This window comes from Chamaea fasciata, unplaced genomic scaffold (assembly GCF_029207755.1).
Source record: "Chamaea fasciata isolate MVZ Bird 193981 ecotype frontalis unplaced genomic scaffold, bChaFas1.0.hap1 SCAF_3, whole genome shotgun sequence".
Taxonomy (NCBI): domain Eukaryota; kingdom Metazoa; phylum Chordata; class Aves; order Passeriformes; family Sylviidae; genus Chamaea; species Chamaea fasciata.
In genome coordinates, this window is record NW_027094088.1 from 29,630,362 (window position 1) to 29,657,454 (window position 27,093).

Here is a 27,093-nt window from a genome sequence, read left to right on the forward strand (position 1 = left end):
AGTGGTTCCTAACATCTGGTAAACCTCAGAGCCAGCAGCATCCCACCTGAGGTGGAAGCAGAGCCAAGGGTGGTGACCAGCCAAAACCCAGCCACGGCTTTTGTTAAGTTTATTTATTTTGATGCCTGTTTTACCCTTTCCCTCTTCATCTCTTGACAACTGCTGCCTGATTCCTCTCACATCTTGAACTAATTCTCTTTCCAGCAGAAAGCAGCATGTGCAGATCACCTGCCACCCAAGGGGAAAACCACATCACAGCCTCCCTGTGCCTGCTAGAGCACCTCTCCCCCTCCCCACCCCTCACTCCTAATGCAGTTTGAGTTGGAAACATGGGAATATTTTTACAGCCCTTTCCCCACCTCCTCCAAAGTCAGGTGCTGCCTGAAATAGGCCAGTTAATTTGGAGGGAGAATTTCAATTGCCTGAATAATGAAGGTGCGGAAAACTAAACTGCATCGGCAGGGATTTTAGTCCCAAATTCCTGGATCAGTGCTAAAAAATAACTCTCTTCTGAAGACTTAGCCCCCATGGGGTACTTCATTTCAGAGTTCCCTGAAGGCTCCAAGGTTGAGATGGGTGCTGCTTCTGCCTTCCAAGGAGTACAGTGTGAGTGGAGAAAAGCCCACTGCTTTCAGGTGGGCTCCTGTGGGAAAATACTTTGTCCGTGAGACAGTTTTAATGGGATTTTATAGCTTGAAGTTAGATGACTTTTCCCTCCCTAGCAGCAAAAAGGCTTGCCCAGCGCTGGGCAAATCCTCCAGGGAGGGTGGAAACGAGACACTTCGGGTCTGGGAGCGGCATTTAAACAATCAGTGAAGCAGCATCACTGCTGTATTCGCTGCAGATCACCTCAGAGCCCGCGCTCTCTGTGTGGATGGCTCTGCTCTATCTGCTTCTGCCACCTTCCAGCCTGTGCTAGTCAGTGACCTGGCAATGCCAGAGCCACCCGCGCCGGGCTGGTACAGTCCTTGTCCCACGAGTTCCTGCTGCAGGGAAACTCAGGGCTGTCACCTGATGTTCCTGTGACATACTCTGGTTTGGAGACCTAGAGTGGCTCTGCAGATCCTAGGAGAATGGAGGAGTCCACTTAAAAAGTAAAAATAAATGTAAAAATTATTAAAAAAAATATTAAGGGGTGGGAATAAAAGTAAGAATGTATATCAAATTTGAATAAGAATAAAATAATCAAAAATTTAAATTAAAAGTAAATAAGAAAAATATTTTTAAATTAAAAGAAATTAAAAAACAATGCCGCAAAATATTAGTAAATAAAAATATAGTTAATGAAAAGAAATGAAAATTATAGAAGTAATAACCACGAAAATACACAATGAACAAAATAATATAAATATAAAATAATACAAATAAAATAAATAAAATTAAGATAAAACTGGTTTAACAATGCTATAAAAACTAGACGCGTCCAAAGCTTGGCTTATTGATGCGCTGAAAAACGGACCGAGCCCTGGGGCAGCCGTGGTGCCGGCCACCCTCCTGCAGGGAGAAGGGCTGGATCAAACGCCCCCCGAGACACTGTGGCAGGGCAGGCGAGATCCACGCTCTGTTTCCCGCAGCCAGCCCCCGCTCCCCTCCTCCAGCGGTGCGCCTGTCCCTTTAAATCCCGGCGGCCGGGCAGGGAATCCCTCTCGCAGCGCGTCATCCGCGGCAAGGAAACCCGCGCTCGCGTCGTGCGACGCAAATGACCATTTTTGGCAACGTGCGACAGCGGACGGCACCAAGCGGGGCGGGGGGAGGCGGGGCCTGCCGGGAACCGGGCGCCGCGCTGCCCCCGCCGCTGCGCCCGCCCCGCCCCAGCCGCCCGGACCGCGGGCCCGGGAGGGGCGGGCGCAGCGGGGCGGGCGGCGCGGCGGAGCCGGGCGCCGTCCCCCCGCGGCCGGCCCGCCTCCCCCCGCCCGGAGGCAGGTGGGAGGCTCCGCGCTGGCAAGGTGGGGCCGGTGCGCCGCGGGTTTGACGTGTGCGAGTGCACATGGTGCGGCGGCGGGCGGATAATAAGCGAGCGCGGCCGGGGCGATGCCATTGCTCTGAGTCACCGCGGGCGCGCGGAGCTCCCGCTCGCAGCGCCGCCGAGCCGCGGGGCGCAAGACCCGGCTGAGTCACCCCGCGCCGGGAAAAGGGGCGGCCGGTGTGTGGTGGTGGTGCAGGAGGAGGTTGGGGGGGGGCGGAGGAGAACCGCTCCGCCTGCAGCCCCCGGGGCCGTTGCCTCTCCGCCGGCGGGGCGAGTTTCGCCGGGCAGCGCGGAGAGAGGACATCGGCGAGCGCCCGCTTGCGCGCACGGCTCTGCTCCCGCCGCGCCGCCGAGTCCTGCCGTGCTGTCCCGTCCTGCAGGCGCTCGGCTGCCAACTGAGCCACTTTTACCATCACTGTTATTATTTTTATTTTTGTTATCTCTTTATTTTTAATTTTTTTTCCTTTTTCCTTTTCTTTTTTTTTTTTAACCTTTTTTTCCCCCACTTTCTCCCCCGTCTCCAAAGCCGCTTTTATTATTTTTTTTCCCTCTCCGCGGCGAGCTTTGGGAGGCGAAAAGCAAGAGCCGAAGAGGTCGGGAGGGAGAAGGGGGCGGGGAGACGGCGAGGGAGCGGCGGGTGTCGGTGTGGGAAGGCGGGGACGCGGCTCCCCCGGCCCGACCTCGGACCATGTACCAGGACTACCCCGGGAACTTCGACACCTCCTCCAGAGGCAGCAGCGGCTCCCCGGGACACCCTGAGACCTACTCGAGCGGCGCAGCCCAGCAGGTAGGGCCGGGCGCTGCCCCTCTCCACCGGTCCCTCCGGGGGCTGCTCCGAGCGCTCCCGGGACGGGAGTTCACCGCCACGCCCGGGGAGCGGCCGCCGCTTCCTCCGCGATGGAGGCGCGGGCGCCCGGCGGAGAGGCGCCGGCCGCGGGGGCGCAGGCGGTGCCGGGGCGCGGGGCTGCCCGCAGCCGCCGCTCCGTCCCGCCGCTCTTAGCGGGGCGCCGCCGTTTTCCTTCCCTCCCTTCCCGCCCACCCCGGAGCGGGTGCCGCGACGCGTCCGGAGGGACGCTGACCGGAGTTCCCCACCTGTCGGGCCGGGGGTGCTGTGGGAGGCACGGCCTGCCCCGAGCGGGGACGTGCGGGGAGGCAGCTCCCGGCGGGCAGTCTCCGCCGGCCCGACCCCAGGTGGAGCGCGGTCGGCGGGTGTCGCCCGCCGCGGTGCCGGGCCGGGACCCGCTCGGCAATCAAAGGGCTCCTCCGGGCGACTTCTCTGCGAGGTCGGTAACGCGAATACAGGGGCGCACCGAACTCTTCCTCCTTCCTGCTTTTGTTCTCGTTGGGAGCTTGTCTGTCCGCGTTCGTCGCGCCTGCCCGGGTGGTGCCCGGGGCTGGCCCGCAGCACTTTGCGCGGCTTCGGTGGCACTTTGGGAGGTGCCGCCCGAGTTATTCACGGAGCTGTTGCAGCCGCCGTGGAACACGGAGGGATGGCTGGAAGTGGGCTCTGGGTCTTTTCAGCGCCTGCGGTTGTCTGCCCGCTTCTCCCCCGCTAAACTTTGTCTCCGAGGCGCTGACACTCTCCTTGCCTTTGCCACGCTTGGACGGCGAGGGGCCCACGCTGGGACCCGCGGCCAGCGGCGTGCCGCTCCGCTCAGCCCTCTGCCCGTCCCCTCCTTGGTTCTGCCGGGAGCCGCCGGCCGCGGCTTTTTCCGAGCGGGAGTTTCTTGGGGCTCGCCGGAGCGCTCCCCGGCTCCGCTCCTCACTCAAGCCCCGCTGCCGGGCGGCTCTTCGGGAATGGGGAATATTTCCTGTGGAAGCGGCGTAAATTCACGGACCTGAAAGCCCAGTCGTGTAGTTTGGGTTTTTTTACCTTTCATTTTCCTAAGAAAATACCCCGGGATGACTTTTATGCCTAGATCGACTAAATCTACCACTTTTGGGGAAGGCATTACACAATCGGGCCAGTTATACAAACCTGGGTTATTTCATAACTTGTTTACATCAGCTGGCCCAGCCTCACTCTTTTTCTGCCTTTTCAGAGTTGGGCTTCCCCCCTCCCCCCTTTTTTTTTTCCTCACAATTTTATTTTTTGTGTGGCTTGTATGGGCGAACTGGCAGCGTGAGGACAATGTAGCCTTCGCATCATGGAGTCATAGGATAATTAAAAGAGAAAAAAAAGGGGGGGGGGAAAAAGTCCAGTCTTAAACTCTGCCAGCCGTACCAGCCCGTGACATTCCTCACATTAAAGAAGTTTTACCAGAAATGACTCGCTGCCGCTCCCTGCCTGCTCCAAACGCATATCGCTGGTGCCCTCTGCGGGCTGCGGACTGGGGTTTCCAGGGATTCTAGCTCAGCTTATTCCCTGGTTTACAGTAAATGCTAGGACAGGGTGGGGGAGCGGGAAGGGGGGGCTGAGAAGCTGGAAACGCCCGGCAAACTGCACATTCTCACTCTCCCTTTCCTCCTGTGATTTAACAGCTGCTCTGGAGTCAAGCACTTGCTGCAGGAGGTCGTGAAACTCCGTCACCGCTTCACATTTGAGCTGTCACAGTCCGAGCAGTAACTGGGTTTCCCCCTTTTTCTGGGGCTCCACGTCTTCCCCAGGCAGCTCGCGTGCGTGCTGCTTGATACGGGGACCAGAGCCCAGTTTCTAGGGTTACTATCTGAAACAGGGCTTTGAACAGGACGTTGGCTTAGCAAGAACGTAAATGTTTTCTTTAAGAATCCGGGAGATTTCTCAAGGCCTTGTGCTCCGTCTTTGCCTTGATCCTTACAGATGTTGTAGATTAGGATCAAATGTAAGCGTTGCCTTTACCCTAGCAGTTGGGCTGTTCTGCTGATTCTGGTCTTTGGAGAGCTGCAGTTTTATCACTACAGAAAATATGCATTGCTGAAATTTTTTCTTTATTGTGTTCTTTTTTTTTTTTTTCCCAAAAGCAAGAAAAGATGCATCAGTCACATGTTCAAATGGAAACTGTGTCTCTGAGCCAAAACTTTGATGCTTTTTAATTATTTTTTCCCATACAGCACAGCACTGGAACATTTTTCTTTTAAGTTGCGTGTCATGCTATTTTCCTAATCACTGTCTTGCCATGTGGTAAACATAGACTTTAATGGGAAGAGTTTGTGTACTCTTTCAGAGTGGTCAACTTTTCTCTGAGATATTATAGTACTGTGTCCAGTTTTCCTTGGAGGAGATGTTCAACACAGGAGAGCCATCAAGGGCCTTGTATTTATTGTGCGCTCTATTACATGTACCCTATATTTGATAACTTGAGTAATGTTGAAGATGCTCTAGGATTTTTCTCAGTCACTTTATTGTTGGGTTTGATATTTTTTCCCCCAGCCATTATACCCATTTCTCGACTGGTTTCTGGTGCTGCTCAGCACTTATAGATGTCAGTGAAGGTCCAGAGGTGGAGCAAAGACACAACAGGGTGCCATATAGAAACCTTAAGGTGGAGAAAGGAACCACAAAGCCAAAGCTTGAAATGTCCCTCTGCTGTCTGTGCTGCTAAGTTGTGAGCTGCTAACGTAGTCTGTCCCTGCCTGTGGCAGGACTGGCTGGAGCCTCCCCCGACTATGGATCTGAGGAGGCTCTCATCCAACCCCATATTTTTAAAGCAGAGCAGAGACTGACCTCAGTTCTTGGCACGCGTAATAACAGGACTCTTTCTGTTTGCTGTTTAGTTGTTGGGGTTTTTTAATGATACCTTCCTCTGTGTTTGCTTGGGTCAGGAGGAGAGCGGTGGGTTCGTGGCTGAGCGCGTGCTGCATGTGTAGCCCTGCAATCTGCCTATCGCCTCATCTCTCTGTAGTGCTCTGAATTCCTTGTAGAGCTGGCAGAGAGATGCTTCCAGGAGCCTCTTGTGGGTCAGGAGAGGAGAGTTGCGCATGTCCTGCGAGAGGAGAAGGCGGGAGGGGGTCTGGAAAGAGGAGAAGTGGGGAGGTGGGTGAGGGCAGGCAGTGCTGCCAGACTAGCAGGGGTATTTAAACTCTCTGAGAGGAGGGATGAGGAGAGCAATGATGGGGCTGCAGTTTGGGGAAAGGTCTGGCACTTCTGTATGAGGAGGCTGGTGCTCAAAGGGGCCATGCAAGGGAGGTGACAGGGAATTAAGGGTCTGCCACTGCAACCAGCAGCATCCCAGGGGTCAGAGCAGATGGCCACTGGGCAGAATGTGCGGGGCCAGCAGCATTTTGGCACGGCAGAGCTGATCCAGTGCAGCGTCCTAGCAGGGAAAGCGAGGTATGTGGGGAAAGCCTGATCAGTCAGGAAGCAATGCTTGTAAACCTGGTGTTAGACTGAGCACATCGTGTCTCAAGACTCAGCCTGCCACAGCAGTGTGTTCCCTAATTAGTTATCCAGGAAAAATACTGCCTTTGGAAAGTACAGAATACAGGTTTGGGGGGGTTTTAAAAAATTTCTATGATATTTTGAATTATTAGAAAGAAAGCTGGTGACAGTGCTAGGGCATGGCACCGAGGCAAACTGGTCTCTTCCCCCCAGGTGTGCAAGCAGGCATTATGGAGCTGCAGAAGAGACGTGGCTGAACTGAGCAGCTGCCCTTTGCTGTCCAGGAGACCTCTATTAGTGTTACAGAAGGGTCCTAGGTTGAATACAGGAGCGATTGGAAATGGAATATTTGCTTAGTCAATACTTGGAGCCTGATTTTTGTGTCAGATGCTTGTATTTTATGTGGTTGATTTGGTGGTGGATCTGACTCTCACAGCCTCTGTTGGGAATTTTTAGCATGTTGTTGGGTGTTGGAGGCAAAGGTTAGCTCTGGAATGCCAGTGGTGTCTCTATGGCAAAGCACCAGAAGCTTTCTGAATGTTATGCAGTCAGAGCTTTCTAGTGTCCCTGCAAAGAAGACGGGACATTTCTTCTCTGCTTTTTGGATATGAAAGGGAGGGTGGCACAGATAGGTAATGGTCACAGTAGAAGCCACTTGTGGATCTGGAAGTAGGGCTCACGTCCCTTGAGTTGAGCTTGTGGTTCAGCTGGTCTCGCGCTTCCTCCCTTCTGCGAGGTTGAGGTCCTCTGGTTACGGAGGCACCAACACATCCTCTTCTGTGCCATGTGGTCACAGCCTACACCATGCAGAGCAAAGGAGGGGATTTGCACCCATAAATTCTGATGCAGCATTGACAGTTTGAGGCTCCAAGCTTCTGTAACTAATTGAGAGGGTGACAGGACTCTGAAATGTGGAATGAGCTGAGGCTGTGTTGGACTCAAGCTCCAAGTGAATCTCTGGGGTGCTGTTGGGGGTTTTGCCAAAGTTTGGTGCCAGTGTCATCCTCTCTGTGTATTTCCCCGCCTGCTCAGCTTGACTCACTCCTTCCTTCTCTCATCCTTTCTTGCTAGATTTTGAGCTGTTCAGAGGTGTAAGTCGGCAGCTGTCAGTATTCAGACTGGATCTCCTGGTCTTCAGGTGTTGGCAGCTCGGTAATGCTGGCCTGAAGTGCTGTAGCTATCAGCATGTGGAATACTATTTGCAGTAGCCTTGGTTTAATAGAGCTCTTAAGGTGCTTGCCTAGGCACACCCTGAAAAGGAAATCTGTGTTCAAGTGGTGTCCCTTATCTGGGACGCTTACCTGAGCTGAGGTCAGGCTGATGCAAGGGTTCTCGCTTCTCTGGGAAGCTAGGTTGTTGACCCAAGAATGTGCATTTTTCAAGGCTTACAAACCAGTGGTGGTGACAGCTGTGGGTCCTACAAGCCCTGTCCCCTGCTCAGTGATTGCTGGAGCAAGGCCTGTCTGTGTGTTTAATCCAGTCTAACCATTGAAAGCCTCCTGAAGGAGCTCAGCATAGACAAAAACATTTTTTTCTCTCCTGCTTCCCCCTCCGGGGACAAACGATTGTTTTCCTTGCAATTTATTCCAGCATATTACCCAGATGGATTTACCTCTGTCTGAAAGAAGGTGTACATGTATTTTGGAGGCGATCATTACCTGCTGCCTTGTTTTGTCTAGACAGTGCAGAGAGCTGCAGGGAACTTGTCCGATCTGAATCCTAAGACCTATTTTATAGGCTGCTATTAAAATACATATCCTCGCACGTAACCATCTCAGGGCTGGGTTTCTCAGTGAGCACAGAGCTACTGAAGCAGAAGCAGGCTGCTGTTCTTGCCATAGCAAACCCTACGTGGACCAAGCCCAAATTTCAGGGCAATCCTTTGGTGAAAAGAGGCTTTGCTCTGCTTGGTAACAGCATTTCAGAACTGAAGTTTCTCTTCCTTTTCTTTGGGCTTGAAGAGAACTGTTTCTCTAGAAACTCCTTAATTTCCCCTTTTGCTCCATGCCGGAAGGAGTGGTGGGCTCTGGCAGGAGGTGGCAGCAGTGGGGATGGTGCCTGGGAGGGGAGGCTGGGTTAGGGTATGCTGAGGAGGTGTGTGGGGGAAGAGGAAAGAGGTTGGGAGAGGGCAGCGCTGCTCTGGAGGGGAAGTGCCTGAGCCCAGTGCCTTCCTCCGGGGACTGTGGCAGGCAGGGGCAGCTTAAGGCGCTGTAGGGGCACCAGCTACTGGTGTTTTTGCTTCAGGTGCTGCTTTGATCCTCGCTGGTGCTGCTCCTGAGGGCCTAGCTGGTTTCAGAGTAACCACTTACGTTCTGCTCTCATTGACGGTGTCTTCCCTGCTCTCTGTCCCTCTTCCCCTCTGCCTTTCCTCCTAGAAATTTCGAGTAGATATGCCAGGATCAGGCAGTGCTTTCATCCCTACAATCAACGCCATCACAACCAGCCAAGACCTGCAGTGGATGGTCCAGCCCACCGTCATCACCTCCATGTCAAGCCCTTACTCCCGTTCGCACCCCTACAGCCACCCGCTGCCCCCGCTGTCCTCAGTGGCCGGACACACGGCTCTCCAGCGCCCCGGTGTCATCAAAACCATCGGGACCACAGTGGGACGGAGACGGAGAGATGAGCAGGTAACTGCAGTGGGGAGAACAGCTGGGAGTGCCTTGAAAACGTACAGAGATTTTCCCCCCACCCCGTTATAAGATCTCCCAGCACCACAGGGGAGCACTGAAGTCCATCCCTGGTGCTGTACACGTGCTGGGGCTTCTTAGGGTGGCGTAGGGTGTGAGCTGGAGGGTGACTTTTATTGCTGCCTCCTCATCATATGGTGAGATTTACCCAAGTGTTTGTTTCAGCAAACACTTCGTATCACCGGCCCGCATTGCGGCTTGGTTTCAAAAGCAGGTGAAACTCTGAAGTTGCGCCCTGGGTTTCAGTTTGAGTGTCTCTGCCACTCCAGGCAGAAGGAAACCTCCAAGAAAGCAGAGCAATTTTCATGTAGGCCCTTCACAAATCTGACACCAAATTACATCAGCTCGTGTTTTCTGTCAGCTCTGTAGCTGCTAGCACTACTCCAGTCTCCATTTGTGTGATACCCCCAGTACCAGCCAGCATCATGCAGGGAGGAACCGCTTCCCTAGAACACCTCAACTCTTGTGCAAAGAGCCTTCTGGATGACTGGAGTCTTAAGTCTACCTTCCCACTATAGATGTCTAATTGCTTGATCTTTTTGCAGCAGTTTGATGGGGATGCCATAAGAGTTTTTTCTGCTTCAGACCCAGAGGTATTTTCGTAATTGGCATGGGTCAGCTTGTACCACTGCTGCCCTGTGCTCAACCTCCTGATGGGATTATCAAGCTGGGACCCTGGATCTGGTGGACTAGGTGCAGGTATCTCATCTTCTGGAAATCAGCACTGCTGTTCTCCTCTTAGTAAGAATCAGCCTTCTCCCGGGCTGTCTGGTGAACAGCTATTCACAGTGCTAGGCTGATTTCTCTTTAAAAAAAAAAAAAATCGATCTGACTAAACTCGATCTCCCCAAGTTGTTCCCAAGCAGCATTTGTGTGGGTCGTTGCAGAGCAGTGCAGTGAGACACCCTCCAGACATGAATGCATGCTGTTGCGTGAGGTCTGTTTCTAATAAGACTCACCAGCCCTACTTTTACTTCTACGTCATCTGTTTTGATTCACAGTCCGATTATTTTATGTGGAGTTGCTGCCTGGTTTAGACCCAAGAGGTTAGAGTTAAGCAGTACCTCTGTGTGAGGAGCTGGTATGGCTGCAGTGAGGACCCATTTTTGGGAGGAAGGATGGGGGTAGCCGTGGTGGTTCGGGTACGTGCCAGCCTTTTCCACCAGCTGGAGCTACTTCCCTGTTCCCTGCGTGCAGGGCTGGTGTCCAAAGGCAAAGAAAGTCTCACAGAACTGGAGGAATAATTAGCAACAACTAATTTGTTTGACAAATGCTGCCTCTGTGTTCACAAATTGGCCGTGAAGAGATCACCATATTCTCTGCTTTATTTGTTGTTCAGAGTTATTTGCTGAAGGATGCCTGCCAAGCAATTCCTGGCCTGTGGCTTGTTTGCAGGCCGTTCATTGTGGGTCATTCAAAGCCAAGTCCTTTTGATTAGGCACGTGCTAAGGCAGTACCCGGGCACTCTGCTGTGGCCCTTTGGCTCAGGTTTCCATGGCTGGTGCTTTGAACACCACATCAGAGTGCCTTTTTGGAAAACATTGTGTAACATTTTATGAAAAGAGCCTGTTTTGATGAACGTTCCTGACAGTGAATGCACGTATTGGGCTTGGACAAGCTATGGATAACGGACACGGCAGGGGCATAAAGTGTGCCAAATCCAACTGCTTTCAAACAAATCCAGCAACCACTGATGGAATATTCCTTTTTAGACCTGGTAAAATGTTAAGAACATCCAGATTAGGGGCCTCTGCCCTGCCTGTGCAATTTTCGCAAAGTAGGATCTCCAAAACAGATAATTTTTAAATTACTGAAGGTCCTTGAAGCAGAAATTTTACTCCAAACATATTTTAATGAGATCTGTGCTTCCAAACCACAAAAGGGCTCTTGAAAACTGTACATAGGGGCCCCAAGTCAGCATAGCCTATGTGTGCATCCTCAGTGCAATTGCCATACTGTAGATACTTGTGTGCAAATACATTTTTACCCTGCACTCATGTGGGGTGGGAAGTGAGTGGGCAAAGCTGTAGCAGGGAGACCAGTGCCTGCAAGGGCTCCTTAGTGGGGAAAATGTGCTGCCCAGCAGAATGGACGTACCCCTCCACCCTAGGATGGACATTGTGAGCTGCTCATGGAAAAAGCTTTTAGGCCTAAATTTTGTGTCCTGCAGTCCTAGAATTGCTTGTGTTGCTCATTGAACATCCAGGGGCTCATGTCACATGCAGGTGAAGTCACAGGCACAGATCAGATCTTGAAAAAAGCAGAAATGAGTGAGCTGAATGCCCAGAGGCTGAAGTAAACTTACTGAAACTGCAAGCATCAAAATTAGGGAGATAGAGCAAGCCAAAACAAACTAGGCTGGGGTTGGAGTAAAACTAACAGTAAAAAAAAATATAGTAAAACTGTGAATGTCTCACTTGTGACATTGACAGTCCATGAAGATATTAAAACTGAAGCTTCTCTGAAGAGAAGTTTCTTTCCATTCTCTGCTGGTGCTCTGTGAGATCTGACATGTGCTTTGCCAGGTGTCAGGGCTTTACTTTCATTTACAGTCACCAGGCCAGAGTCCCTGCAGCTCACACGTGCTGGGTGAGGTTGAAGGATTAGGGCACAAGGTTGGAGTGCAGGGCTGAGCACGTGCCCTGGATTCCCATGCTGGGCTGTCTGCATGGATCCTGCTGGATCCCCTCGCTGGCCTGTCTGCACAGCTCCTGCATGCCAGATGCCACAGCGGAGAGTGGGGCCATGCTCGCCTGCTCTGTGCCCTGCTGTACTGGCTCCCTGGCTTTGGTCATGGCACAAACCTCTCTGCTGCTGCTGCTGGGGTTTGTAGAACCTTGTCTCAAACCTCAAAAGTAAGGCATAGCTTTGACCAGGTCCTGTGAGCTCCTGCTCACTTCCCCTGGTTTCGCAAGAGTGTAGCTGGATGGGTTTCTATGGAATTGCTCCTGATTTGCATCAGTGAGGATGTCAGCTGGCCTCAGGAAGCCCTTGATATCACTGGAGCCTTGCCTGCTGATGCAAGAAGCAGTGTGTTATCTCGCTGAGTGCTCAAAAATCTGAGGTCAGATTTTTGGGTGGTATAAATCATTGTTGCTTCATGGACTCCATGGGAGCTCTGCTGATTTCCCTGTCTCCCTCTATACACTATCCCGACCTTCAAGCGAACAACTGTTTTTGTGTGGGAAGCAGCAGATATTTTCTTTCAAGAAAGAGGCACTTACACAACATCGTGCTCTGGTTTTGCTTAACGTACCACCCAAGTTGTGAAACAATCAGAGCATCTTTTATCTGTTTGGCCTTGGTGCAGATTCACTGTCCTCTTACACAATCTTCTCCCTGTGCCCTGCTCCTTCTCCTCACCCTTCTGCTAAGACCTGGTGCAGGCAGAGATACTGTGTGCTTTCATCTTCTGCTGACATCAGTGACGAGGGGGAGTGCTTAGCATCCTGCTGGATCAGGCTTTTTTCCTTTGCATTGCGGTTAAATCCTCACAAACTTAAAGGAATGCCTTGCTCAGATCTGATTGGATTTTCTTGGCACTTGCCCACAGCTGTCGCCTGAGGAAGAAGAGAAGCGAAGGATCCGGAGGGAGAGGAACAAGCTGGCAGCTGCTAAGTGTCGTAACAGGCGTCGAGAGCTAACAGAGAAACTCCAGGCGGTACGTGCCCTGCATACATTTCTCCTTCCTTGTCACCCACCCTTCTCACCAGCTCCGAGGGCATTGTTCTTTCTTCCACCAGCACCACACTCTGCCTTCCTTGTCCAAGGGTACTGCTCCTCCATCAACAGCAGCTGATGAGGGAGACTTGAGCCTGGAGCTTAGGACCCTAAAATTCTCTTTGCTGAGTGCCCCAAAGGTCCTGGGAGCTCTCTTCCCTTCTCGCCTCTCAGCTAGCACAAGTCCCCCTGACTCTGGTCACCTTTCATAAGTGGAAATAAAAGACACTGTGTGCCTCAAAGGCAGGCTTTAAGGACAAAAGCACTAAAGAGGTAGGATCCATCTGCAAGCCATGGAAAACAAGGCAGATGTTATGTGTGCCTATCAAAGCTATACCCTTTAGGTTTACTCCTTTGGAGGTGGGGTAGTAACTGACTTCCTTCAAAAAGGAAGCACCACAGAGATGTGTGCCCTGATGCTGTATAAGTAATAATAATTATAGTAAAGCTGGAGAACGTAGAGCTGAGTGTAAGAACCAAGGGGTGGGTAGGGCATTGGCTGAAGTGAAGACAAGATTGGGTTGTGTGAAATAAGCTGAAGGAGAGACTCCAGTGTTCCTGGTCAGGAACCAGCTTGGTTTTATCCAGTGATCTTGTTAACAAGCACAGCAGCAGTGAAAGCACACCCATGAAACGTGCTGCTGCCTCAAATCAGGAGGTGTTCTCATTGTAGGGGAGGCAGGACATCCTATAGAAATGTCGTGACTAAAGTGATAGAAGTGAGACTAGTGTGCAAAGTGGGAAGTCATGTCCTGAAGGGCTGAGTGTGAGTTTTGTGAAGTTATGAGCTCCTCACATGGAAAGGTACTAACTGCTCCCAGACTGACTGTGATCCATCTGCATGATGTGACCATGGGAAAGGTAAATGCATTAATCATAGGATGCATCAAGGGGTGATCCAGCGTTAGTCCTTTGGGCAAGTGTTAGACAAGTGTCAGACCTAATCTGGAATATGCACTACAGAAATAAAATGGAAACAGTTTAGAGACTGCTATACACTGCCTCTGTCAAAGTGAAAAGAATATCACTGGCTTAACATAAAAAAAAAACAGTAGGAGGAGATCTGGGTCCTCTGCTAAGGTGTCTTGTCAGGCAGAGAGCGAGGGAGAAGACTGAAGTCACAGGCCAAGGCACAGCGGCAAAAACTAGCCATCAGAAAATTAAGGCAAATTCTTGAGATTATTTATAACCCTTAGATTGGTGATGTTTGGGAATAGCCTACAAATAGACACCTGAAACACAAGATGCTCAACTGGCAATGACCTGGTGTCTGCTTGGCTAGTGAAGAGTCTGGGGTGTATCTGCCTGTGCCAGATGGGATCTGGACTTGGTGGCCCTGTTCCAGGTGAGAAGTACTTTGAGCTTTTACTATTTCATCTACTTATTCCCCTTTTGTCTGCAGGAAACTGAAGTACTGGAGGAGGAGAAGTCAGTGCTACAAAAGGAGATCGCTGAACTCCAGAAGGAGAAAGAGAAGCTGGAGTTTATGCTGGTGGCTCACAGCCCTGTGTGCAAAATCAGCCCCGAGGAACGTCGGAGCCCACCGTCCAGCAGCCTCCAGAGCATTCGGACTGGAGCAAGTGGAGCAGTGGTGGTGAAGCAGGAGCCTGTGGAGGAAGAGATCCCATCTTCCTCGTTGGTCCTTGACAAAGCCCAGAGGTCTGTCATTAAGCCCATCAGCATTGCTGGAGGTTTTTATGGGGAGGAGGCACTCAACACTCCCATTGTGGTGACCTCAACACCAGCCATCACTCCTGGCTCTTCCAACTTGGTGTTCACCTACCCTAACGTGTTGGATCAGGAGTCTCCTCTCTCCCCTTCTGAGTCCTGCTCCAAAGCTCACCGGAGGAGCAGCAGCAGCGGGGACCAGTCCTCAGATTCCTTGAACTCTCCCACCTTGCTGGCGTTGTAATCCCCCTGCGGCCCCCCATTTTGCCAGTGTGTTACATCCCCCACAGCACCATGGGGGGAGCCCCCTCCATGGGATTAGAGACAGGCACAGGATCGTTCAAGCACAAGGGCAGCAAGAACAAGGATGGGGAAGTGCTACCGCTCCAGGAAGGAGAGTGAGGACCAACGCCAGCTCCCTGGAGGCAGGAAACGGCAAGGGTGGGACTGACACGCCAGGGTTGTTTGGAGAGGGTGATGTCCCCTCTGTAGGGACATTTCTGCCTATGGAAATCTCTTTGTGGCCGTAGTGGACTTGGGGAGCACTCCTGGCCAGGACTGAAGGCGAGCTGCAGACAGTTGCTGGTTGTCCCTTTCCTTTGCAGATTGACCTGATTGGTTGTGCTCTGTGCTTAAATCATTCTGGTTAGTTGATCTTGCAACTTCTCTCTTTGCTTTATTGTTTTGCTCTCTCTCTCTCTCTCTCTCTCTTTGCTTTATCGTTTCCAATGTTGTCGATCCCATTACATTTCACTCAGTTGCTCTGAACTCTGAAGTCTTATTAGGATCTTTCCTCTTGGGAATAGCTGTGGGAAACACGTAGGGTTGCCCAGACCAGGAGGATGACAGCAGGGAGGACCAGAGGGGGGACCAAGAGGAGCCCAAGAGCTCGGCAACAGGGGCAGAGCCTGTAGTCTCTAGCCTGAGGCACAGAGACTGCAGAAGGCTCACGTTGAAGCCTTTCTTTTTAAAAATGTGGATATATTTATCGCCTTGGGCTCCTCAAAAAACCAAGTTAGCATCTCAGGGCCAAAGTAGCATCAGAAGAGCTGCTGGGCTGGCACTTAGCAGTCACTGGCAGGGTTTTACCCCAGTTCGCTGGATATCAAGTTTGCTGCTTGTTGTTTACTTTTCCTGGGCTGCCTGCTGTCTAGGGAGTATTACATCTTCCTGCTCATCAGGGCTCCTGACTCACAAGCTGATCTCTTCCTGTTAGTAAATCTTCCCCTCCTCTTGGCCATATTTGCAGAACATGCTACCAAAAAAAAAAAAGAGGTGGCACCACATGCCTATAAATCTAGGATGGAGACTGGCAGCAGCTGAGATGGTGAAATTAGCTGGCTGTACCCTTGCTGATTTTGTCATTGTTGGGAAACAAAGCAGCATGTATCCACCAGCACAGCACAGGCCACAAGGCCCCAGCTCCTGACCAGGCAGGAATGGCATGGACAAAGTGTTGACCTGTTTGAACTAAAACAGAGCTTCTGACAAGCTCTGGCAAATGACAAATTGACAGCTGAGGAAAATCGATTAGCATTATATGCACCTTGGTCTTTGGCCTCTGGTTTTTCTTTGCATTACAATTGATCTTGTTTTGTTGTGGTTGAATGGCCTGCAGACAAAGAATCAAACCAAAGTGCCCTTTCCCTAGTCTTGGGTCGTTCTCTAACCTGTGGGCTTGACTGCTACTACTCAGTGCTCACAGAGGGCACAAGCTCTCCAGTGCTCATGCTCACCACTGAAAACAGTAATGTGCGTGATCTATTTCCACTTGAAGCCAAGCTCAATTCCTGTTGATGTCAAGGCACTGGCAAAGCATGACCCTGTACACAGTAGGATTGCCCAGCTTGCCAGCTAGACTGCTTAGGAGATAGCTCTTTGGTCCTGCCTATTGAAGCTGTGGTGGCAGCTATTTATTTGGGTGCAAGATTGTTTTTTTCTTTTATACACACATACACACACATATATATATTTATAATTTTTTTAAAAAATCAACCAAAACCGAGGCATTTCTTATTCAGGCTGGACCTGGAGAAATGCAACATACAATTATAGGGCTAGTCCTATGAGATGCAAAACTGCTGCAGTTCCCTACCAACTCCACTGGGAATTTATAGGGTTCAGTCTTGTGGAACTGGAACTTTACTCAGCAGGGCTGGCTTCCCTCAAGCGCTGGCCACTGCCCATTCCTTGAATCATTTCAAAGGGACACTATTCTGGCTCTAAAAGTGGACTTTGGCTTTTTTATTATAACTATTATTTTTAACACAGGTATTTACAAAACCTGCCAGAAATATGTGAGTATTTGCTTCATAAAGCTGATTGGATTCAGGCTTTTTCTACATGGCTTAAACACTTCCATTTTGATACTGGTGCTAGAGGTCTTAAATGGAGTAAGTAAAATTAGTAAAGGAGTTGCGCTATCCTTACATGCTCATCAAAACTTCCTTTCTAATAAAATAAAATAGATCTTAAATTTCCCATAGTTAGCACAGAGGATCCACTTTTCTTAGGGTTTTACGTAGATGATACCACTTTAGGTGAAACTGCAGGTTCTCTGTTTCCATTTTACCAAATGCTTGTTTGGGCCATTCTGGACTGAGAATCTAAAGCTGTTAACAAAACATCTCTGCATGTGATTTTCACACACTTTTAAGAAGAACACAACTCTGGCAAGTGATGGGTAAATCCTAAAATTTTGCAGCTACTTTTGAGGCTAGCTAACCAGGATTAGTGTCTTCTGTGAGATCAGGAATATCCACCCTTTGTAGGGGTGTCAGGAAGTCAGGTGTCTCCTCAGATCTAACTGGTGGAACAACAAAAACCTACCTTAACTTCTGGTCATTGAATCATTGCCAAAAGAAGCTGCAGCTGGTCCTTGTCCACTGCCTCCTGCCTGGTCACTCACCTGCTCAGAGACAGGACAAGATGCTCCCCTTTCCTGACCTGTGATACTGATGGGAGCTATGTGAAACTGCTCAAAAAAGAGGATTATTTTCTACTGTTTGGAAAAAGCCCCAGATACCTTGTGCCTGTCCATTTTCTCCCTCAAGTCTCTCAAAGAATGTCTGTGTTGGGGTTGCTGGTCTCTTCCCTTTTGTATTTTGTGGATCAGCCTTACTTTTGTTTCATTTCTGGCAAGCAGGTACAATTTCACTCCAATTCTGGTCTGGCCCTACGTTCTTCTTTTCATGTTTTCTGGTGTGCTCTTTGGGAACTGATTGTCCTTCCCATGCCCAAAATGTTATTTTCCATGAGTACCTTCCCTGCTGATTCCTAAATGTAGTGTCTCCATGTTCTGCATGTAGTGGGGATGTGGGAGCTGTTGTAACTAGTGCTGACAGAGTTGTTGAAGTCAATAGGAAAAGGCCCAGGGAATTTCAGCTGGTGTTGGGTCAGCCCTCTGGTGACTGGCCTAACAAAGCCTCTCCTAACATCCTAAATTAATCAGTGCCAAACTGGGAGGAGTAGTAGCAGCTGCATTGAAGGATACATTCAGCTTCTAGGAGATGTTTGCCATTCCAGTTTTGCCCTCATCCCTCCTTTCCCAGTTGTGGCATTGCCTTCATATATTCCTTTCTTGTAGATGTGGAGACTGGGTATGTCTCAATCTGCTTGTAGTGTGATGGGATTTGGGACCAACGTGCTGGGGACAGTAGCTCTCTGTTGTGTTTTTATAATTATTATTTAAATGATCTATTTAGTTCATCTGAACCTTTAATTTTGCTGCTTACTGTATGTAGGATCCACCTGGCCTTCATCCTAAATGAAAAGAAAAAAAAACGAAATGAAAACAAACCTAAGACACCTCCCTTCTCCCTGGTCTCTTATTATTTATTGGCAGGCAGCCATCTTGTGCCTGCTTCAGCAGATCTGCCCGCCATTAATTTAACATCCTCCCAAATCACATTCCTGGTGTTTGGTTGTTGCCTGTTAGTTGTTTTTTTTTCTTGTTGCTTTTTTTTTTTTTCATTCTAAAACAGACTTCTGAAATGTAAGAAATCTTATTATGACACAAGTTCATTTTCATTAGGAAGGCCAAGTCAAACATTTTAAGAGGTGGGGGGAACAATATACATTTATTTCTTATTTATTTATCATGTTTACATCTTTTTTTTTTTCTGTTCAAGACTTGGATATAATAAAGAGCATTAAAAATACTACAATCTTTTTTTTTTTTAGGCTAGTAATTTTTTTTTTTTGATTTCTTAAATAAAAGAATCTGAGTTTTGTTGTTGTCTGTATAAAATGTAAAAAGAGATGTTTTTAAAGATGCATTATCATTCCTCTGTGAACAGTAGGTGGAGTTCAGGACAAATCTCAGAGTACAAGATAATAATAAAATCCCATCCTGTTTTACTTAATTGTTCCCCTCCTATCCTGTATGATTAAAGGGTTATTCCACTTTCTTGTTTGTGGTTACTTGATGTTAAAATCATATTAAAATATGTAGGATATAGGTATCCAATTGTTTTTGCTCAGTGAGAGGATAAACTGTTGTATATATCTTGATATACTGTGTAGTTCAAAGTAACATCAGTATGGGATAGTGCATCTTTATTAGAGCGATAAGTTACTAGTGTCACTAAAGTCTGCTTTAAGACCCTCACATACAGAAAGGGCCTGGTTCTGAATCCACTCCCGTGGGACAAACTGAAAGCATCAGTAGCATTTTGCTGCTGTGAAGCAGGTGTCAGTAGTGAAATGAAGTCTCAGTGACTAATAGGTGACCGTGAGGATTGTTGAAGGTTTGGGGGCACCATTATCTTTTTTTTTTTCCTCAAAAGTTTTAGATCATGGGTTTTCTTTATTACTGTCTGTCTGCAGTGAAACAGTTTCTGCCACAGAGGTTCTTAAAGATGACTGCTGAAGTGGGACCTTTCTTTGCTCGTAGTGATCTTGATGTCGTTCTTGCAGTCCTGGAGAGTTTCAGCTCTGAGGCATTCTCTCTGGTGTTGTCTCTTTTCTGTTCTTCTTATTTTACTGAATTACAGGCCTACAGTATTTGCACTAAAACAAAAAGCTTGTTAGAGAAAGCTTGCTGCTACAAAAGAAAGAACATATTAAAATGGTTTTGCTTTTACAATTTTAACTGAGTAGCATTTTGTAGAATAAAATCAATCTAGACTGAAAAGAAAAAATTACTTTTCTTTTTTCCTCTTCACCTTCTTCCCTCATACTCCTTTCTTTCATCCAGTTCCTTGGTGGTATGATGTTCCCCCCTTCTCTTTTGGTGCTCAGTTGTAATGATTGGCTGTATTGTTGACTATGCTGCTGAGAGTTATGACACTTGTAAATCTCGTTTTAATGACATTGTGGACACTTTTGTATAGCAAGAACTAACTGGAGTTCTCTCTGTTAATTGAAGTCATTAAAAAGCTCCCTTTGCCATGAACAATTAAAAGCTTGCATGTTCCTTCACTATGAGCAAATGGGTTCAGCATTGCCAGGTGCCTGGTTGCAGCACATTTCAAGGCTTCTTTCGTAAAAGTAGCTGCAATCTCGACAGCTGTTACCTGCAACAATGGTAGATGGGGCAGAAGCTAGCAGAGCAGCCCACCTGGGCTAAAAGGCAAATAAAGCAGTAGTCCTTTCAACTTGGCTTCAAAAAGGAAAGTGATAGAGTAGAAAATGTGTGCTGACCTGTTTGTTTGTTTGTTTTAAATCTCCTCAACCAGGAGCCAAAGCTTCTGCTCTAAAAATGGGGTGGCAAGCATGGTTGCTTCACTGGAAGCAAGGAGGAGGTTAAGATGGAATTCCCTTTCTTGCCTGGGGAAAGCTCCAGCCTCTGGAGTGGAAGGAACTCAAATACATCAGGTTAGGAGTGAAGGATGTCATATTCAAGTTCAAAATGAAACATCACTGGGGAGGAGATAGGTGAATCATGGCCTGTCAAGCTGGCAGTAGACCAAGCTGCTCTTTACTCCCTTACTCATGGACTTCCTTAGGAGTAATGTCTGCTCTGGTTTCCTGCTGGCCCCTGTCCCTTGGGGTTTTTTACCTTTTTTTTTTTTTTTTCTTTTTTTTTTTTTTTCTTTTTTTTTTTTAAAAAAAAACAAAACCCTGTGTTCTCACACTTCTATGGGGAAGGAAATGAGAGATGCTGCATTAAGTTATAAGGTGTATGGAAACTATTTGTGATGTTATAGGGAATGCTGGAGGTACTAGTCACCAGAAGAGGGAATACATGCACATGCCTGTGTGAAGTGAGCTCAGCTCTCAGGAATCCATACTGTAGGAAAGCTGACATGAAATCAGCGTAGGAGGGTTTGAGCTTCAGAGCAGGACCCAGCCTTAGTGGTTCTCTGCAGGGTCAAGGATGACAGAGGGGTAAGGGAGAACCTTGGGAAGCTTTTTCTAAATGTACTGGTCCTGGTATGGCTAAAGGAAAAAGCAGAAATTCTGGGGGGCATGGCAACTACAAGCAAATATGTCAAAGGAACATCATCTCTTAATGTCTGTCTCCACTGGGCCTCAGGCATGGGGGAGTCCCCATTTGATCTCCTACTGCATACAAGCCTTCTCCAATAGGAGTGCTTCCAGGATTTCCTGCCTCTCAAAAGGGCTTTCCCATTACGCTGCTGCACAGAGGCATCCAGCCTCGATTTTGTCAAACCAGCTCCTTTGGCAGCATATATCTCCTCCGCCCCCTCCCAAAAAAAGGCTAACAGGAGGATATGTTTTTGCTCCCTAAGCTGCTGTTTGCTGACAGCGCCCTTCAGAGAGGCTTAATGTTTCTTGACTGCAAATGCTGCTCACAGGGCCTGGCCTCCCACCTGATTTTCTCCCAGCAGTGGCTGGCTGTGACTGCCTTTGGTCATCATTAGCTGTGGACTCCAGAACGTCCACAGCAGTTACCGTAACTTGGTTTGCTAGGATGAAATTGCACAGCAGAGCAAACTCTTTTCCACCAGTCTTCTAGCTGTGGGATGCCAAATTCTACCACGTTGACATGGAAATTATGTTTTTCCCAACATCCTCATCTTGGTTTAGATCACTCCACATGGGGAATTTCCCGTCCTTCTGAAACAGGCTCATCCTCCCTCTACCCTGCAATACCCTAACCCTGTGATGAGAGGGAGTGATCTGTATCTTACCACAGGGTAGGCAGAGTTCTGCTGGAAGAGAGATCACCCATTCCTTTTGCAGGAAAGGTTGTGAGGGACATCTGCATCAAAAATTCTTCTATCAGGATCAGTATACATCCCAATGATGTCTTTAAAACTCTTTTCACAAGAATAAAAAGAGGTTCCCTGTTCTCTTTTGCCTCTCCCCTTCCCAGAATGTGCAACTCATCTTTGGAGTTTTACTTGTGGTCATATTTCTTATTGACTGAAGCACTGGCTCCTCTCTCCAAGCAGGATGTGTGGGTAGCCTGCTCTGTTCCCCACCTGGAACAGAGCTTTTGTGGCAAGAAAAAGCCTAGGGGAGTTGCCTGAACATATCATGCCAGAGGATCTCAAGTTGTCAGATGAAGGCTTTTGGTGATTTTTTTTTTCTTTTTTTTTACTTTAAAAATTTTATCTAGAATCTGCAGAAGCAGCTACAGGAACACTGCAGAAATTCTGCAGCCAATGGAAAGAATAAGCATGTGTTAAATCTGATGAAAGCTTAATGGCAAGCAGAGCTGGAGTGGGAGTGTAGGGGAAAGGAGGGCATCCAGAATACTGGTCTGAAGTGATGTTTCCACTGCCATGTGGGAAGGATGTGACAGAGAAAAACGGTGACATGGCTATTGCATCAGATACCCCGAAGTGGAAAAAATGATGCATTAAAAAAACCCAAAAAAACAAAAACAAAACAAAACCCCCAACCAACAAAAAACCAAAAAGACTACACTATATGGTCCTATTCTACTGATGTCTCTAAGTCCTGAAATTTCATATCATCATAGCAAGTGTTTTCTGCTCAGTCTCTCATGGCACTGCTGAGGCCCCATTCAGCAGTGCCTGGGCAGTATCAGGACAATGAACAGTGCGGATGGATTATCAGATGGGTTCAAGTTGCTGGCACCCTCTCATAGGGCTGAGGTTTTAATGAAAGTTTTTCATGCGTGTTCCAGTGTAGTGAGATCCAGTACACCTCAGGAAGATATTCCTTGATGAAGACAGGACAAGGCTGGGAGGAGAGGCCAAGACAGCTGGGAATATTTGACTATGAGAAAAGATGGCTAAGGCATGATCTTACCAAAGTGTGTCAATACCGGATGGGGGTAGGGAGCAAAGGAGATGCAATCATGCTCTTCCCAGTAGGACCAAGTGACAGGATAGGAGGCAATGGTCACAATTTGTAACAGAGGTCATAAAAGTAACTTTTTCACTGTGAAGGTGGTCAAATACTGGCATAGGTTGACCAGGGAAGTTTGTTGACTCTCCATCCTTGGAGACATTTAAAATTAGACTGGACATGGCTCTCAGCAATCTGCTCTAATTGACCCTGCATGAGCAAAAGGGTGGACTGGACACTCTCCTATATGCCTTCCAACCTCGACCATTCTGTGTTTCTGCTTTTCATTCCACATAGTCCTGAAGGAACATATTGTGAGCATATTTCTTACCCCCTCGCAGGGCTATCTCATCTGAACCCCAGAATTCCTCTGTACTAAATATCAGCCTTTTGATGCTGGCTATGCAAGGTCAAACAGATAAGGACTAAGCTGGGAGGAGGCTATCATGGCAGACAAGAATGTAAACTGTTCAGCTTGTTGCAGTGTGAGTCTCGGAATTCCTTTTTAATTTTGCATGCTCCATTCCACAGACTAGTGTGGGGGAAGAGAGGGAGACAGGCCTTACATGGCTGTGATCTAGATCCTGCATCCCACAAGGGACTCTGCAAGTCCAAAGACAGTGCCAGAAACTGTTACCTATTTGCCTTTTGCAGGCCCTCCTACTGTTTTTTCCCTCTCAGCCAAAAGTAGTTTTTCAAGTTCCCTGGAAAGGTAAATAAGAATCTAGAGCTGATAATCCTAGGTGAGCTTTTGGGTCAGGCACAATCCATTAACTGAGCGAAGAGTTCCCTCTGGCCCCCCACCCCGTTTCTGTAATCTGAATTTGCTGAGTCTGGGAGCCCTGGTTGGGCTCCCAGACTCAGGCAAATCCATCAGTGGCTCCTAATGATGACACACACTGCTGCTGGTGATTACTGATGTGAAACAGCAGAGCAGGAGATGCTGAGTTTGGGCAAAGGGAGGAAATAGGTCAGTTCTTTTCGTTTGGGTAGCTCAAGCTATTTGAGTACTGGATGCTATAATTCACTAATTCCTGTTTGAGTTGCTTACATCATATTACCACTCTGAAATGTACTTGATTTAGTTTTGAAACTGTTTGTTTCATGTTAATGACGGTAGAGCAACAGACACCAGCCTGCGGGCTTTAAAGGCCCACATGAATAATCTAGGGGAAAGGTGAGCTCATGAGCCCTCCACATCTAAGATTGCTCTATGGTCTAGCAAGGCACAGCCCTGCTCTGACCCGTCAAAGCCAGAGCTTTGAGCAGGCCATCAGGACCAGCAGTGAGCAGCACCACAGCCTCATGCCTCAGGAATTGGTTGCCACAGCCTTTGTTCTAGGCTGATGCTGACTTGAAAGGCTGCAACCTTTCACTCCTCCCTGGCTGCTACAGGTCACGGGGGTGATGGGAGACGTTGGCTGCCTTTTGTAGGCTCCGATTGAACACCGCGTTTGTGAGCCACAAGGACTGTGATTAAATCTCTGCTCTGAGCAGTGTTCTGAGGCCATACTGGTATCTAATTACATTCTCCACTTCTGGCAGCTGAGGAAATGAAGATCTGCCTGTGACACTGCCTGTGGTAAAAGGGAGGGAATAGGAAAGAACAGTGATGCCTTCAAAACATAAGCTTCAGGTACTTCCCTTGACCTTGGGTGTCCTCTTCTGTCAGCACCTGCAGCTGGGATGGGTGCTCATCCTGGAGTGATGATCTTCCTCCCCCTGCTCTTGTTATCCTGGTGGAGGTGAGGGGTTTGTGAGAACTGTGGTCACCTGTGACCAGGCTGTTCCCAGGCAGCTACGAGGAGCAAGGTTGTCCTTGCTCAGAGGCACAGTGGCACAGAGCAGGAGCTGTACGGTGAAGGTCTTGGCAACTTGAGGTCCTCCAAGATGCACCTGGCTGAAGGAGGTCTGTAATTGCATAGGGCTGCCTGTCCTAGAGGACTGGAGGAAGAATCTCCTGACAGTATGGTTGGCTGCCCTGGTTCCAGTTCTGGTTTTCTTTCGTCACATGGCTACAACTTAATTTTTTGGTGAAGTTATTACCATTTCTCTGTTCCCCAGGACCAGTGGCAGCTCCATAGGCACGTTTCTGGTGGCAAGGGAGGGAGGTAGACTTTCTGCTGTGGGGCTGTACAAAGGGCTAAATCCTGTGACCCAATGCCATGGGGAAGAAAGTCATTACTAATCCCTACCATATAGCGGCTCCGCCTGCCCAGCAGGATCAATGGCGCCATCTCAGCCCCATTATGTTGACTCTGAATCAGCAAGGAACGCCTAGGAGCCGGGAGGAGAGGGCTCCTCCCTGTGTGGGGTACTGTTGCCTGCCTGTGGGACAATCAGGGCCTCCTTTACTCCCGCCTGATTTTGGAAGAGATGATGAAGTGCTCAGTGGTTGCTTATGCCCATAGACTAGCCCGGAGCCCAGAGCAGGAGGCAGGGCAGACCCTGCCAGGATTTGTGCCAGGCTCACCAGCCCCAGGAGCGTGGGGCGAGCACGGGAGCTGCGCACCCTCCCGGCTGAGGCCAACCAGTTCTTCTGGCAGGTAGAGGCAGGGCTGGGATCTTGGAGCCATTTCCAGGGAGCAGGCTGGCGCTGGGAAAAGCAGGGAGCAGCTGCCTCTTTGCCCATTCATTCACACCAGCCTGGGAATCCAGAATTTAAGGAAGGGTCGCCCATCTCTCCCTGTGCTGCTTGCGAAAACAAAGGGCGACAGCTTTTCAGACTATACCATTTAAGGAGTTCCCCAGCTTAGTGAACCTCGGCTGACCTCAGGGTATACCGAGTTTCCAGCTCGGCAGAGCAGCGTTTCAGTTGAAAGCACGCAGCCCAAAACTTCCCTCCTTGCATCCGAGAAAGGGGGGGCTGCTGGAGCCTGGGCAGCTAGTGACAGCACACAGGAAAAAAAAGAAAAAAAAAAAAAAAGAAAAAAAAAAAAAAAAAGAAAAAAAAAAAGAAAAGGTGATGTCGGTTACTGACTCTCGGATGTAGCCAGATCCTTTCCTAGGAAGGATGTTGCAGTCCAACAGGATCAGCTTGAATGCGAAGCAGCTTCAGCAGCTCTTGGCAGGCCCTGGGTCAAGGAGGATGGGAGCGTGCCAGGCTCACAGCGCCACAGGGTGCTGCATGTTGGGGAGCAGGAGCAGCGCCCCAGCAATACAATGTTTACAAAGGTGAGAAACATTAATAACGTGCGACATGCTCCTCCTGTTGTTCCAATAAGATCAAGGTGTGTACAGGGGAGCAAATGTGTGTATATACATGCACACACACACACGCACTCGCTGCAGCTGGTGCGGGATATCGCTCGGCACAGGATTCTTCCAGCCAGGCTGCAGTCAATACTGACAAATACAGTATATGTCCCGTCTTGCCCACAGCAGTGAGGGAGCTGTGGCAGGCTCCGTGCTTTCCTCCCTCTTGTGAAAGACCTGGGGTGTTTTCAGCAGTGTGGGGAGCTCGGGTCCCGATCGCCTCGGGTCCCAACAGTGCATGGTCTTGCTGCTGCCCCAAGAGAATTGGAGGGGAGCGACTCCCAGCTCGGCGCCTTCCTCACCGCCAATTCACCCCTCCGTGCTCTGCCCTCTCGGCATGCTGCAGGAGACAGGGGTTCAGGGGAAGAAGAAGAAGAAGGAAAAAAAAAAAAAAAAAGAAAAGAAGAAGAAGAAGAAAAAATAGCATATTTTGAGATCATATAATTAAAGATGGTATCAGAATGTCTAATTAGGATGACTGAGAGAACTTGGCTGGGAGATGCAGCCAAGAGCTGAGTTAGTGTGTTTGCCAGTCCAAAGCTCCTTAACAGTAATTAATCCTTAAATGTCCAATTGTTCAGAGTTCAAGGAAACACCTCCTACTACTGTACTTTGTGTTCCTGTTAAGCAAGGAGACACAGCAGGGCGTGTGCCCTTATTCTGTAAGAGCGACACGCCTAGGGGTGTTGTTAGGAACTAGACCGAAGGTTGAGTATAATTATTAACTACCTAAGAGTTCCCAGCATTGCACAATTACCCAAGCCGCCTTGCAGCTGTGCTCTCGCCCTGTTTGGGTTTTTCTTTTTCTTTTTTTTTCCCCTCCCTTTCTTTTTAAAATAGAAATGCTGAGCTTTAGCAGTGATATGTACAAATCCTACTGAAGTGTCATTTGCTCCCCTTCCAGAGTCCATTGTGCCACTGAGTTGGGATGCGGTAGCGGAGGGGAATGAGGGCAGCACATATACCTATATACATACTGTACGGCAGTCTGTGTCCCTCTCTGAAACTCAATAGGCTTATTTACATAATTTGCAAATTTGACCCAGAGATTTTCCCTTTGTTTTGATGCTGTCAAATGACTCTTGCATTAACATAAAAGCCTTGGCTATTTACTCTGGGGGTTTTCATTCTGTTTGCATTTTTGAGGCGAGTTGTGTTGGGATTTTTCCCTTTGCTAATATTAAGCGAGGGGAAAACCTAGAGGAAAGAGATGTCGGTTTAACACGGGAGGTGAACTGATCTGTTTGTCCTGCTACAAGGCTTCTGCCGTT

The 27,093-nt window shown here is 48.8% G+C and overlaps 1 protein-coding gene across 1 annotated transcript; it reads left to right on the forward strand.

Annotated features, from left to right (window-relative positions):
* Positions 1-1,955: 1,955 nt before the first annotated feature.
* Positions 1,956-18,749, forward strand: FOSL2 (FOS like 2, AP-1 transcription factor subunit). Its single transcript, XM_066178463.1, has 4 exons — positions 1,956-2,753; positions 8,639-8,893; positions 12,507-12,614; positions 14,076-18,749. The coding sequence occupies exons 1-4, from the start codon at positions 2,655-2,657 to the stop codon at positions 14,583-14,585; spliced, it is 972 nt and encodes a 323-aa protein (XP_066034560.1). The 5' UTR covers positions 1,956-2,654; the 3' UTR covers positions 14,586-18,749.
* The last annotated feature ends 8,344 nt before the right edge of the window (positions 18,750-27,093 follow it).

What these genes read in the sequence shown, in the direction of transcription:
- FOSL2 (XM_066178463.1), top strand. Translation starts at nt 2,655, where the DNA reads ATGTACCAGGACTACCCCGGGAACTTCGACACCTCCTCCAGAGGCAGC. An exon ending in CGAGCGGCGCAGCCCAGCAG is followed by an intron (nt 2,754 to 8,638) that starts GTAGGGCCGGGC and finishes CTTTCCTCCTAG; the next exon opens with AAATTTCGAGTAGATATGCC. An exon ending in GGAGACGGAGAGATGAGCAG is followed by an intron (nt 8,894 to 12,506) that starts GTAACTGCAGTG and finishes ACTTGCCCACAG; the next exon opens with CTGTCGCCTGAGGAAGAAGA.